The sequence below is a fragment of the Sparus aurata genome, chromosome 3 (genome assembly GCF_900880675.1).
Source record: "Sparus aurata chromosome 3, fSpaAur1.1, whole genome shotgun sequence".
Classification (NCBI taxonomy): Eukaryota; Metazoa; Chordata; class Actinopteri; order Spariformes; family Sparidae; genus Sparus; species Sparus aurata.
Window position 1 is genome coordinate 7,375,679 of NC_044189.1, and position 15,015 is coordinate 7,390,693.

At 39.8% G+C, this 15,015-nt stretch overlaps 1 protein-coding gene across 2 annotated transcripts; it reads right to left on the minus strand.

The window, feature by feature from the left end:
• Nucleotides 1-566: 566 nt before the first annotated feature.
• LOC115578301 (T-cell differentiation antigen CD6-like) lies at nucleotides 567-15,004 on the minus strand. Of its 2 annotated transcripts, XM_030411189.1 has the most exons (13): nucleotides 14,831-15,004; nucleotides 13,147-13,209; nucleotides 11,019-11,300; nucleotides 9,853-10,167; nucleotides 9,298-9,609; nucleotides 8,714-8,782; nucleotides 7,038-7,175; nucleotides 6,767-6,883; nucleotides 6,435-6,557; nucleotides 6,150-6,221; nucleotides 5,185-5,346; nucleotides 4,677-4,778; nucleotides 567-4,586 (listed from the first exon to the last, which is right to left on the minus strand). In XM_030411189.1, the coding sequence occupies exons 1-13, from the start codon at nucleotides 14,880-14,882 to the stop codon at nucleotides 4,492-4,494; spliced, it is 1,902 nt and encodes a 633-aa protein (XP_030267049.1). In that variant the 5' UTR covers nucleotides 14,883-15,004; the 3' UTR covers nucleotides 567-4,491. The 2 variants fall into 2 exon arrangements, with proteins under 2 accessions (XP_030267049.1, XP_030267050.1); XM_030411190.1 differs by lacking the exon at nucleotides 6,435-6,557.
• Between the last annotated feature and the right edge of the window lie 11 nt (nucleotides 15,005-15,015).

Below are 15,015 nucleotides of genomic sequence, written 5' to 3' on the forward strand. Positions count from 1 at the left end.
GCTTAGCGGCAGCAGTGAAAGCAACCTAATGAGTGAGGAGTAATCAACACTATTACTGGGCCTCGCAAGTGCACCCGATCTCCAGCCTGTTAGGTCGTTTACAGCCAAACTACAGGCTGATTCACTGTGAGAGTGACTAATCAGGAGAGGGGAATATTAGTGAATTAGTATAAATCTTAGCCATCGCTAGGCCAAAGGAAAAAAGGCTTTGATTAATAAGCTGAGGGGGATTTTTCGCCCGGGTCTTTTACCATCTGGGTCCCTACCTAAACTGATGACCTCACTGCATTTCACTGGCTGCAGTCCATCCTGCAACATGTCCCTGGTAATCAAAGAGCAGTGCCAATACAACGGCCAAGTCAAGAGCAAAACCTGCAAGGTCACAGTGGAGTGAGACACTAATTAGACATGTTAAAGCATGTGGTTCTGCATTTTCTTTTTATTGTTGTAAAAGCACTTACAGCCTGGTTAGTTTTTCAGTTATTTTATATATATATAGTATATAATGTGATGTTTTGTTCCTCAAATAATACATTTACACATACAAACTGTACACTGATACTTCCTGAACAGAATCACAGTTGCTTTATTGAGGTGAAAGTGCAATTTTATTCTCAAAATTAACAACAAGCTCATAATAAGATGATAACACACGTGGTCTTTGGTTCATAAAACAATAAAGCTCCCAAAAAATCTCTTCATATTCTCAGAATAACTGCAGGAATCAGGGTTTATCTGACCACTAGAGGGCAGAAGCAAGAAAACTCTTCGACATTTGTTATAATGCTAATACTTAAAGTCACGCATCTCAGAATATGGACAGCTTGGACCAGCTGACTGACAAAAGAAACAATGAATACGAAGTTGCGTTGGGTTACACAAAGGGCTCTATGTTCCCAACGTCCTATGGTCCCCCAATTTATATGACACATAATGGGAACATGACGCAGGGTTCTATGTTCCCAGTGTCCTAGTTCTGCATAGTCCAATGTTCCCAGTGTCCTAGTTCTGCAAGGCCCAATGTTCCCAGTGTCTTGTGTCCCAAAGGTCCAATGTTCCCAGTGTCTTATGTCCCAAAGGTCCAATGTTTCCAGTGTCTTATGTCCCAAAGGTCCAATGTTCCCAGTGTCTTATGCCCACAAGGTCCAATGTTCCCAGTGTCTTATGTCCCAAAGGTCCAATGTTCCCAATGTCTTATGCCCACAAGGTCCAATGTTCCCAGTGTCTTATGCCTGCAAGGTCCAATGTTCCCAGTGTCTTATGCCCACAAGGTCCAATGTTCCCAGTGTCTTATGTCCCAAAGGTCCAATGTTCCCAGTGTCTTATGCCCACAAGGTCCAATGTTCCCAGTGTCTTATGTCCACAAGGTCCAATGTTCCCATATTTCCTATGTTCCTGAAGTTCCTTGTTTTCCAGTTCCTATGTTTCCAGGGACCTATGTTACCCAGAATTATAAGGTACCTAATGGGAACATGACAAAGGGTTCTATGTTCCTAACCTTTCATGGTCCCACAGACTTAATGTCCCCAGTGTCTTACGTCCACAAGGATTTATAAACTGCATTTAAAGCAGTTAGTTGCTGTTTATTACTGAACAGCAACTAACTGCTTTAAATGTAACCCGTGTTGTCCGATGATTCCCTGCTCCAAGGTAAAGAAAAAAGGAACTGGCTAAACTCTTGTTGCAATATTCTTCACATAAAGTTTTACGGGAGGATGTCAAACCCAAACAGAGTGCAGCAGCTGTAATTTCAGGTTCTAGCATGCGCTATATAATGTTTGCAGGCATGTACTGTCGACTCCAGGCATCTTTCAACAAACAGAGTTCAAAAGTTTAAACTCGGCCCGAATCAGTTGCCGGGACACTTTAAGCAACTTAGGGTCTTAAGGAGCTGTAATCCTTTGTGTGTAACTGATTTAATGAACAAAGTAAAAACAGAGGGTTGATCTTCTAATCCCTCAAATACTGCGAACTACTTGAAATACTGGTGCACCACATTTCTCCCCCTTGATGTTAATCAGGACTGTAAATCCACAGATTTTAAGATTCCGATTTATCAATCTTTGAGAGCGGAATGAAACAAAAGCAAACTGTTCGAGGAGGATCTGTAATATATCAAACCGCATACTTTTAGATGGAATCTCTGTTAAGTGGTTCGTGTGTGTGTGTGTGTGTGTGTGTGTGTGTGTGTGTGTGTGTGTGTGTGTGTGTGTGTGTGTGTGCCGGACTCTCTGGCATGTGAAAGAGATTGAGTTTCATAAGGAGATCTGGTCGTTAATTCGCCTGTTTATCTCGATGCAGGGCTCTGGACTAAATTTGACTGTAATATATGATTCTCTCAGACACGTTTTATCTTCGCCGACTTCTCCGTCCACCTCCTCCTTTTTTCTACCCCGCTTCACTCCCCCCCACTCCTCTCGCCTCCACACACACTTAACCTCCTCCTCTTCCCTGCCAAATACCTTCCAGTCAAAAAACACCCTATTCTGCTGGTTATCAGTCTCATGCATCATCACTCCCACTTCTCACGCTGAAGCTAATCCATGTTCATCTGTGCGTTCGCCGCTGCTGTTAAAAGTTTTACAGGTGCTTTGAGGCAGTTTGTCATATTTACCTCCACAAAACAAGACATCACTTTGATTCAGGGCATCAGGAGGAAGCGTTGATGCTCTGCAGCTGCTGCAGATGTAATGAACCGAGGAAAGCCGTGCACAGTCTGGCTTCAGACTGCTCTGCTGGTTTATGTTGGACCATGTTTAGTCCCCCTCAGTGTATAGTTTTGACTTCTCTCTCACTCACTGTGTATGGGTGTTTGTCACAAAGCTTTACAGCCTAAGAAAGATGCCTTTGCAAACATTTTATGGCATCACAAGTTTTTTTTCCTGTCAGGCACTTCAACTTTTAGTTAAGTACAAGCCTGTAGTGCCACCTTGTGGTGCGACTCAACAGTCTGATAACAAGGATGATTTGTTGCAAACATGAGCACATTGGATACACTTATGGTCAAAAGTATGAGGACACATGTGTTCTTGTGTTTATTATGGGTTGAACTGTGCACCTTAGTCCCAATTAATTAAATGTCAATGCCAATGCAAAACAATTATATTTTAGACCAGAGGTTTTCAAAGTCTACAACTTGGACATATAACTATCTTGCCAATGAGCTTTGGAGTTGCATGTATACAGCGATGGAATATGAGTATTTCTATTTTCTGCTCTTTTATACCACCATTCCACCAGATTTAGTCAATTAGTCAATTATTGTACTTTTTACCCACGTTACTTTGAGAAGGCATGCTTCATCACAACTGACATAGTGCCTTTTTTTTAATTAATTTAGCATATCAGATTTGAAAAAAAGTAAAAAAAACAACACTGAGTCCAGCAATCAGAATAATGTTGAATACTGGATCAGATAGTTATATAGATAGATATCAGCCCTACTAGGGTTTGTCTCTATCTGATTCTGAATCCATTCTGGATGCCTGTGGGATCATAATCAAGTTATTTGATGGTGTTATACTACTATTTGACAGAATTTCAGACTGCAGATTTCAGATTATACATTTTTTAAAGGGCATTTATCAATGGCTGACTTAAGGAAAGTAGGAAAAACAGTAAAATTCCCCAAAACTGCTGTATTTCTGAAGTATCCTTAAAACCAATGTTTTTGTCTCGATGCATGTCTGTAATACAATAATCTGAATTATTTCTTATGTCATTGTTTGAATATTTAATTCTGTGATAAAATGTGATAAAATTGCCCTGCCTTCACCTTACAGCAGTGTACGACCTCACTAATGTTCTTGTGGCTGATTGGGAAACGCCTGACTTAAAGGGGCATTTTGTAGTAAAACAGTGTGAAATTGTGTTGTCATTTAAGGTCAGCTTGTTTATTCACCCGATTCAGTCATGGAAACAAAGAAAGTTTGTTTATTTAGTTTGTTTAGGCATAAAAAAAAAACAACCAGTCAGTGAAGATCTTTCTCTTCTGATTTAAATGTCTTTCCCAAAACTACATAATGCACCTTTAAAGAGTGGAGGCTGTTAAAGTAGCAGATGGTTTTAGAATAGCCAACAATCACATGTGGGTGTGATGTTTATGTGTCTTCATACTTTCAGCCATGCAGTGCACATCACAGCTATAGATACATAGTAGTTTGTACTTAAATCCAAGAATTAGCACAATATTTACAATACACACTTGTTTAAAAAAAAAACATTTTAGTTAAATATAATAAAATCTAAAAGTTGCAGTTGAAATGTTACAGCTTCTTCTACATTCAGAGAACACGACACATACCGTCACGTCTAGGTTTGATGTTTAGGCTCACGTCAGCCTACAAACCAGCCGATGATGCTTCTCAGGTTTCCTCCGTCTAAACAGGTCTTAAAGTTTCCTTTCAGTGCAGTTCAAGATTTCACAAACATTCTCTTCAGTCTGATATTTCTTTGTTCGTCTCTCTGTGATGCTCAGGTTAAATCCTCTGTTCACTGTAAGGTGTCGATGTCATCGTAGTCTTCATCAGATGAAGTTTCCTGGTCGGGGCTCACAGGAGAGTAGATGGGGCCGTCATCTTCATCCCCTGATGATCGGACAGTAAAAAGAAAGATCAGCGCATGTTGTGGATCTTACTTTCCATCATGTGTAACATCTTTTGCAGTAACATCTGTACCTAGATTATGCAGGTTTGTTGTTTGTCCAAAGAAAAATTGATCGTTGGCCCTGACAGGATAAGAAGCCTCGTTGACAGCAGATGACTGGCTCGGTTCTGGCTCTGTAGGACGTGAGAGCAGAGGTCAGGTATTTATCTAACCTGTGAGAGCTTTTTAAGAAAGTTTCCGCTATTTTTCACACCTTCTTACGTAAAAATAAGTGAAACACAGAGCTTTAAGTTTAGGGACTGTACAAAAATTATTGAGGTGAGGCCGGACGAGGAATCTTATATTCACAATAGATAAAAAATTGCATTTTCCTTAACGTCAAATTCCCAAAAATACTGTTTAAAACAACCAGCAATACACATGTTATCACTGATAGTCAAATTGCAAAATTTATGTAAAAACACATGAATGGTGTGAATACTCCTGCCACTGTCTCTTTAAAGTAAAGAGCTGCTTATCTCTTCTAGTCCCATCTTGGATTTATGGGGAAGGTGATGTGGGGGAGTGAACTCGACTGACCGGGGGTGACCTCGACCTGGCCGTTTGTGTTTTCGTAGCATTCTCCAGAGGAGGTGCTGGAGCTGTCGAACGAGTCCACTGAGATCTTCGACACTCGGGCATATTGAGGGTCCCCGTTATAGCTCGTAAAGGCTCCCATCGCTTCATTTTTGGGTTCATTACCTGGAAAATCAAATCAAAATAAGACACTGATGACAAAGTATAATTTAACAAGCACAAATAAAGTGAATCTCTTGAAAATGGCTCATATAACTTTATGGCTCAGAAAGTTTAACGCCTGAATAGCACCATCAATGTACACATTAAAGTAAATGTACAGGTGTTTTTCACTGCTTATGGGAGTGTGGAAAGATTCAAAGACTTTCGTGTTGGGTTATGCAATATATGTCTCAAATGCGTACATGGTGCCCTTTCAAGCTTTTTGTAGCTTGGTGACTCAGTGGCTTAGATGCATTGTGGGTAATCTAGGAGCCACACTTGAAAAGCTGGTCGAGCATTGGACTCCTATAACACAGCTGGACCCATTATGGACTGAATCGATACAGCAGAACCAGAGATATCACTTTTTTCCCACCATGCATTCTTCGTCCTTGCTCCTACTTTACCCACAACGCAACTTACCACTGAGTGACATCACTGAAGGCAAATTATGAGACGACATGCGACTTCTACTGGAGCCACAGAAGGCTTTCGACCACTATCTGCAGTAGCATTCCAATGTTACTCAAAAGATTTCCTTGTTAAGTTCTTCTGAACAAAAATGACTTTTGGTGAAGACCTTTCTACACCCATACACTCCTACACGTGAAAGTGTTCAGAAAAAGTCCCAGCCATGATTAAAACTCCCTCTGATGGTTCCTGGAACAGCAGCAGCAGCAGCACTGTACAGTGATAATATCATCTTGATCTGCAGCGTGTGAACCTCTTCCTCACTGTGACATCTCTGCAAACTAAGAGTGACTCACCTTCCTCACAGAGGGTGTCGAGACCTGAGGGCTGCATCAAAGGGTTCACATCTGTTCTGTACCTCTGAGAATCTGGATACATAATGAAGCACACGAAGCATTGTTTAATCATCCTGCAACATTCAGTGCTGATCTGCACAGACTGCACACATGGCATACAGCAGAGCATCCTCAACCGCAAAAATGCAGCAACACATCGAGAAGAAACATCTTAAGAGGCAAAGATCGAGAAACACACACAGGATTAAATACAAATGGAGAGGAAAATAAAAGAAGGTAGCTCACTCCGAAAGGTAGACAAAGGGTCAGACGGCTCATTGCTTGGGTCATACTGCTCATAGTCTGTATCTACTGACGTGCTGTCAACACTACTAAGCTGGGTCCAAAGATACCTGGGGTCGGAGGGGGCTTTTTGAGACAAACACACAAAAAAGGACTTGATGAGACGACTATACGTTCTGTAGATGCTGCACAACTCTGAAACTATCTCACTACTGTGCATGAATACAAATACATAATATTTGCCGGCTACAGAGACAGACAAGAGTTGTGTTAGTATTCAATTCCGCTCACACATTCAGTCTTTTTTTTATCTATAATAGTCTCCTGGCACTGACCGTCTGCCTGAGGCGTGGTAGTCTTCACACTGATGAGGTTGACGTTGTCCTGGTAGCTGTTGTGGTGATGTTCAGAGGAAGGTCGCGGGGCGGAGCGCGTCTGATGGAGCAGGAGCGCTGCGGACGTAATCACCATGATGTAGATTATTACTGATTACTGAATGATATGTCCAGCTCATGTTGAGTGTTTAAGTGTGTCTGGAGTGTCTGCTGTCTAATAAAGGCATGTGTTGAAGGATTTTTTATAATCTTAACAGTGATCAAAACCAACCGTGTCGTCTTCTGTAATGGCAGCAGAGCACCGTGTTAGTGATGAGAAACACGAGGAGCACAAGACAAACAGTGGCGGCGCCGAGAAGCTCTGTAGACGGCAAGAAGTTGCCTTTAGACGGGCCGATCGTGGGCGCACCTTCAGAAGAAAGAATACACATCGTCATCTGGTTGTTGTTTCAAGACCTACATGGTTATAATTTCCAGGGTTGCTATGACTTGTATAACACACTGAGACAGCTCACCCCTTAATGAATACATATTTCTCTTCCTACCTGTCGTGCTATTTATTTATTAGCTTGTTTTATCACTCAGTTTTGGAAATATCGGCGGTACAGATGTCGGCCCGCTCTACGTTATAATGGATGCACGTTGAACTACTCACAACAAGGTCTGTTTATCTCGAGTAAATGGTTTAATGAGTACTGTTGAGTTAATGAATGTATAATTTGGGGGCTTTGACTGGCAAGGCAAGGCAAGGCAAGGCAAGTTTATTTGTATAGCACAATTCAGACACAAGGCAACTCAAAGTGCTTTACAGGCACACACAAATTACATTAAAAGACAAACATTTCATTTAAAAGACATTAAAAATTGCATTATAAAAAAAAAAAAAAAAACTCAGAGTAATAATGCAGTTCAAAGACTTCAGTTAAAAGCAGTGGCAAAAAGAAATGTGTTAAGTCTTGATTTAAAAGAGGTGAGTGTTGGAGCAGACCTGCAATTTTCAGGGAGTTTGTTCCAAATATGTGGCGCATAGTAACTGAAAGCTGCTTCTCCATGTTTCCTTCTGACTCTGGGGACTGAAAGCAGACCGGTACCTGACGATCTCAGAGGTCTGGATGGTTCATAACGCGGCAGCAGATCAGAAATGTATTTTGGCCCGAAACCATTCAATGCTTTATAAACCAACAACAGGACTTTGAAATCTATTCTTTGATAGACAGGAAGCCCGTGTAAAGATCTAAGAACTGGAGTGATGTGATCTACTTTTTTGGTTCTTGTTAGGACTCGAGCAGCAGCGTTCTGAATCAGCTGCAGCTGTCTGATGGAGTTTTTAGGGAGTCCTGTAAGGACACCATTACAGTAGTCGAGTCTGCTGAAGATAAATGCGTGAACAAGTTTCTCCAAATCCTGCCGAGACATAAGCCCTCTTATCCTGGATATATTCTTAAGGTGATAGTAGGCTGACTTTGTAGCTGTCTTAATATGGCTGCTGAAATTCATGTCTGAGTCCACAGTCACACTGACTGCCATCTAGTTCCAACATATTCAAGTGAAGGTCGAATTCTCTACGGCGGATATCTCTAAAAACGTTAACTCACACCAAAACAATATAGATAGATAAATAGCAAGGTAGAGAGATGTATTTTTGATTTCGGGTTGAAATGTACGGAAGCACATTGCTGCCAAACCACAAAAAGGAATCACTATCAGGTTATAACATAAAAATGTTATTGTTAGAAGACAACATTTTCACGTCATATGAAGGTATCATGTATATCATAACAGTAAAAGTTAGCATTTTAAGTTTGGCAAACAAAGGTTTCTTGTCACTAGTTTGTATGTTATATTACGTAACATATTTTTGCTTTAACACAACAGTATGAGCCAAAGAATATTTAAAGTACCATGTATAAATATATTCTAATATGTGTCTGTTTTAGTCATATTTACCTGTCGTCCAGCCGATCGTCACAGTCGTGTTAGCTGAGGCTGTGGTCATTTCAGGAAACCCGAGGGAACCTGCAGGATGAAAATCAACTTTTTTTAGTTTAGTTCAACACAGTTTGTGTTCGAGCTGACAAATAAAGACAAGGAATTAAAGAATCAAGTGTTCACCTGGTTTATCTGTATAAGCAAAATGAGCTTAGAATCAACTGAATCTTTCGGGAATGATTCTGTAAATACTGAACAACAACCCAGAAAATACCGGAAGATTGATGTTGGGAGTTAAATGTTGTAATGTTTCTATGACATTATATTACTATTATCAAAATGCATCTAGAAATTATCAGATATCTGTGCTCAGCATGCAAAATGCGTCACCTGTATTGAAAGTCAAATAATTATATGCGAATATTATTTTACACAAGAGCTCAGAATTAGCTGGAAACAAGGCAAAACTTGTATATTTTGAATTAACAAAATATTCATTTTGATTTGTATATGTTACAAAAGTATAAAATTAAAAAATGATTCATTTAATATTTCATCCTAACCTGGTATTTTCACATGTGCACAAACACTGTATCACTCACCATTACAGACGACACCAGATGCTTTGGACGACGCACACAGATGCGTTTTATTGGCTATCTCCTTGCACTCCCACAGACTACGCTCGTTTTGATAGCACATATAGTACCACAGCGTGCCGTTGTTGTGAGGGAGAGGAGGAACAAACTGTGAGTATTGTATCGGCTCGCCACACTGCAGCATGGAGCACACTCTGGCGGCCATCTTTTTGTCCCAGCAGTTGTCACACACCGTCCCCCAGCTGCCGTTACGGTGGACTTCCACTTTACCAGAGCAGCGGTCCAGACCTCCAGTCAGTCTGATTGCTCTCATCTCTGCATAGAGACACAGGAGAAGTACAAACTGTGAAACTAGAGGAAAATCAACAAAGGATTTTCTGTTATAGATGGTGTGGTTTGGTAAGAAAGGCTAATATATAGTGAGCAAAGTGGATGATGTAATAATAATCAAATAATGCCAATATCAGGCTGATAATTTAATTTTCCGATATCATGCATCCCTAATGTCTACTCATGTTTCTCTTGAGTATGAATATGTCTGTTGAACTGGACTGCGACCTGAACAGACGACACCAGCATCCTCCTTGTGTCCGCAGTCGGACTCATCCTGTGCAGCCGGACAGGCCCACAGGTTCTCCTCCTGGCCTGTGCAGTTCAGCTCGTCCAGGTGGACTGGTCCTCTGCCTGGAGGGAAGGAGCCATCCTGTCCCGTCACACTGAGGGCGTAACCACAGCCGAGCTGGGCGCACACCACGTCGGCCCCCCGCAGGTCCCACTGGTCGTCACACACCGTGCCCCACCTCCCATCCCTCCACAGCTCCACCCGTCCAGCACAGCGGTCTGAACCTCCCGCCAGCCGCACAGCCTGGTTTCCTGAGGACATTATCATGATGTCAGTCTATCTGCTTATGATGACAGGCAGGGATTCGGATTACAGAGGAGAGACATTCATATCAGACTTTTCAAATTGGTAATTTTTCCATTATTTTGGACTTTTTACTATAAAGAGGATGTTGATATTGTATTCAAATTTGCTATAATATGTTTCGGAACATCCAAAATCAGACATTATCTACTTATTTCCTTCACTTGACAGGGAGCTGTGTTACCATATTATGCAGTTAAAAATGTGAGGTTAACTCCAGATGAGTTTTCTTGTTGTTTATCCAAAAAAAAAAAAAATAATGATTGCAAAATATTGGACAAAAAAACTTAAACTTAAAATTTAAATACTAAAATGAATTCTTCAATGGATATTAAATCATTTTATTAATATATTTAATTGTGGCACTTGGTATTTACATGAAGGGTTTATGTGTGTTGTCACATTTTCCACCACAGAGATGTGAAAGCAGAAATGGTACAAGGCTGCTAAACTGACTGACCACTTATCCTGAATCCTGGTGTTGAAATCACAGCTTATATGGAACCTGTCTCGACGGCCATAGTTTCATTATGATGTAAACATCCAACTGTGCCAGTTTAAAGCTTTTATCTGTCTCTTCTCTTGGTTCTCCTCATTTACCAATACAATATTGTGTTGTTATGCTCCCTTAATGTGACGGAGAAGTCGGGGAGAAATAAAAGCTGTTATTTAAAGATTAATGCTCGTGTTGAACAAAATAAAATGTCTTACAGTGTTTTTCTCAAAGCCATCTGTGCCAAAGTTCTCAAGTTCAGCTTTAAGATCTAAATATTACAACATGCAAGAATAAAAACCTTACCACAAACTGCTTCAGCAACCACCGTGCAGCCATTTCTCACGCTCTGCGAACAGTTCTGCAAACGACCACCTTGGTACAAGCAGTCGTGAAAGCAGGTGGTATTAGAAAGTCGGCTGGCTTTTTTCACTTGATAGACGCGGCCGCAGTCAAGATCCTGACAGATCTGTTCAAGCAGCACATCTGCAGAGTCTGCTGCTAGTGGCACGTCCTCACTGCTCCTGTTTCCCGGCATCCTGAGCGTGAAGCTGCATTCACCGGCACGTCTGTGAATGTAAGGGTCACCTGAGGACAGACAGAGGCAGACATACAAAATGATTTATGTGATCAATGTCAATTATTGTTCTCTGGAGACCCTTCCCAAAGCCGCTCCTTAAGCTAGTGTAACTCAAACAAATGAATATTTTTGGGGGACTATTTTCAGCTGTGAATTAATACATTTGGTGCTGTAGTGACTTCTTACACACATAGACAGATGTGTGTGTTTGTTTGTCAGATGTAGACAAAACAGTGATGGCTTTGTTAAATCTAACCATAGTAACAGCCTCGGGTCTATAAAAAGCTGCATCAAACACATCTAACCACTAAACAAGTTACTCATTTAAAGAGAAACCACTGACCATGCTATAATTTTGGTGTTTAATCACGTGAATAGGGGCAGTGTGGTGAAATGTAAAAAGAGAAAGAACACCACAACATCACACATAAATGACTCACTCACAGATACCAGACAGGTTATTCGTTTCATCCGAATTCATGCAGTAATTTCTGAAAATGTTAAAGGTAAAAGTTTCTTTAAAGGTTAAAGAAGGAGAGGAAAAAATCTTGGGTCACTTTAAAGTAATATCAAGTGATTCCTTTAAAATATTTTGTCAACACTACTGTGATTCTTTCAGGATTTTGAATAGAAAAATAATTCTACAGTATGCTTCAGGTAACAACCTTTATCCATGTCAAATGTGTGATGTCAAACACACAAAAACGCATTAAGTACACTGTAAATTTTAAAAGTTGACTTTACTTGCAGGAGCTAAAAGGTTTTAACAACATAAAATGATTAGTCTACTTTAATTGGTAATTTCAAAGTGATAGGTTTCCTTGATTTGAAGTGAGATCGTTTAGTCAGAGTTTACGATGAAAACAGGAGATGAGATAAAATCTCTACCACTTCCTTTTACTGACACCAATAATTTAACATCTAAATGTAGAATTTGATAACTACATTATTTTAGAAAACAGGGGAAGACTTATGACCAAAATAAAAAATGTCATTAACAATCGAAAAGGCCGTTATTTAACAGACTAAAAGAATTACAGCAATTTGTGTAAGCTTGCCTCGACCTGATCAATTAACAGCGCTCCTGTTACCTCTTTCTCTCAAATAGAATAACTTACAGAGATTGTCGGGTATTCAGGTCGTTGTAATGAGCGACTGAACCTGACTAGTTCAGCAATATGAAGCACTTTCTGTATGTGTACGTGTCGCAGCAAGTGTTAGTGGTGCCGTTGCGGTTAATATGTGCACCATATAACAACAACATCTCTGGTTTGATTCTCTTTCTCTCTTCAACCAAATTTCATGTTTGTATCTATAAAACTAACAAAAAGTGTGAAACAGTTTACTGTGTTTTTCTTCTGTTTCAAAGCGTAAACTCCAATAGAAACACAGTATATTTTATTATTACTGCTGGCGTTACTTTACTCAAGGTTAGACTATAAGATTTCAGTGATTCTGAGTGTAAATATTCTGGACTGAGACGTTTCTGGGAGAACACTTTGCCCGCGAGGCTGCAGTTGAGCACAAAGCCGCACACCGACAAGCACAAGGGTCGCTTGCAGAGCAAACCAGAGTCTGTGTGGGAGAACGCTTCTTCGCTGTCTCAGTGTTTGATTTGCACCTGCAAAATTCACCAAGACGCGTTTCACAAGCAGGTCACCCCACATCCTGTGACAGTGAGAGGAAGAATATTTATACATGATCTGCATAGAGGGTTTATCCTGGCTCTGGACAAGAAGTAAAGTACAAAATTCTGCTACAACTGTGTGTTTTGGGTACATGAGTTTGAGAGACAAAGAGAGAGAAAGATTATTTTCCTGGACAATTTGCATTAAAGAAAAACATTTAACTCACTGTTGAACTCCTCTTCCGGTGCTGTCACTGGGACATCAGTTGGAGTGGATGAGTTTTGCAAGGCTGAAATGAAGATGGAAAAGACAGTGTGAATGTAAAACCTATACAGGCCAACACACACACACACACACACACACACACTCAAAAACACACGCCACATCAAACACTTTTGAAGAGGAACCGCTTGACCAAGTTCTGAATAGCGTGTTTCAGCATGTGGATGTTGTGCAGTGTGGGTGTCACACCACAAATACATTAATATACAATGTTTAATCTTCTAAATAAACCTTAAACAACATTTATCTTCTCCACATAGAACTCAGCTGTGAGTCTCTCGATACACCAACTTCATGCTTTCTACTTTAAGGCACCCAAACAAAGGATTCAAATGATTCAGAGGAGTCAAATTAGTGAAATGTAATGCGTCATGAATAAACATCTTAGAAATCATAAATAACCATCAACAATGTAAAGGTAGTTTTGGAGAAGAAATTCAAACAAAAAGAAGCTGTTCTCAGAGGAAATAGGGTCTCCACAACACTGTTTGAAGCTAGAAAGGTGGCAGGGGCAGCCTAATATCAACAAAGTAAAACATTATGAAATTGTGTTGTCCTTTGAACAGGTTTTTTTATTCACTCACAAAAAAGTTAATTAAGTGTGTTTAGGCATAAAAGAAATCAGTCAAAAACGATCTTTCTTTTCTAATTAAAATGTCTTCCCAAAAACTACAGAGTGCTTCTTTAAGATTGATGCAAACAATCTACAGCATATACACTATTTCTTCTGAAATACACTGAAATATATGAAGCAAACTTCACAACACTTTTGCCAGTAGTTTGTTAGAAAAATATTTCTCCCCCTCAAATAGCAGCGTGTTCTTTAATCATGTTAAATTTACGGTGTGGATTAATTTTCGAGTGGCAAAAATTGAGGGCATGCCCTGATTTCTAAAGCTGCAGAGAGTTATAAAACTCAAAATACTATACACACAAAACGATTATCAAGAAAACAGTTAAAGACAGTTACAGCCAAGAATTGAGTATTTTCTAATAATGGTTTTAAACTGACCTTGTGTTAAGTTTTAAATATGTTCTTTAAAATGTCTGTGCAGAACAAACATTAAAACCAGTCTACCTGAATGAACGGTTGCCAAGTCAGTAATTATTATGAAACTGGTTTATTAATGCCGTTATGGCTGTTATATGATGGCAAGTTGCCCTTAAAAGCAGAAACCAAAGCCTGTCTTACAGGAAAGACGCCCACACAACCTTTTCATGTAAAATGAAAAGATCAAAATAGAGACAACACATACAGGATAATAAATCAGAGGAAAATATCAGCTTTTATCAATTCTCTTTACTGACAACAATGACCTTCTTTCAAGTGTTTTATGGTTTTCATTTAAAAATAATAATGTGTGTTAGATGCTGTCTTTTGAGCTACAGTTTAGGCTAAACTGTATCCAATTTAAGTGAGAGCCGCTAATTGTATCAACAAAGTTGGAAAATTGCACTGAATATAGTTATTAATTTATAAAGCCAAAAAAAATCTATTATTATCTCGGCTACAGCCTGTTTCAATGAAGACGATAAAAATGAAGTCCAAAACTCACAGCAGAACAGGCAGTGTCTGAAATACTTTTAAATAACTTTCAGAAAGTTTATCATACATCTGTATATCTTACCTTGACAAAAACAGCTAAGTTGGACAATCAAGATGAATTTCACCAGCTTCATGTTGCAGACGGAAAGTGGAAACAGCTTCTGGTGTCTCTGCTCGAATAGAAACTCCCACTGTGTCGTTTAGAATATCTATCTGCTACAGAGCCTGTGTGCAGAAACGACTGCTGCTTCCTCTCTCGTTCCCTCG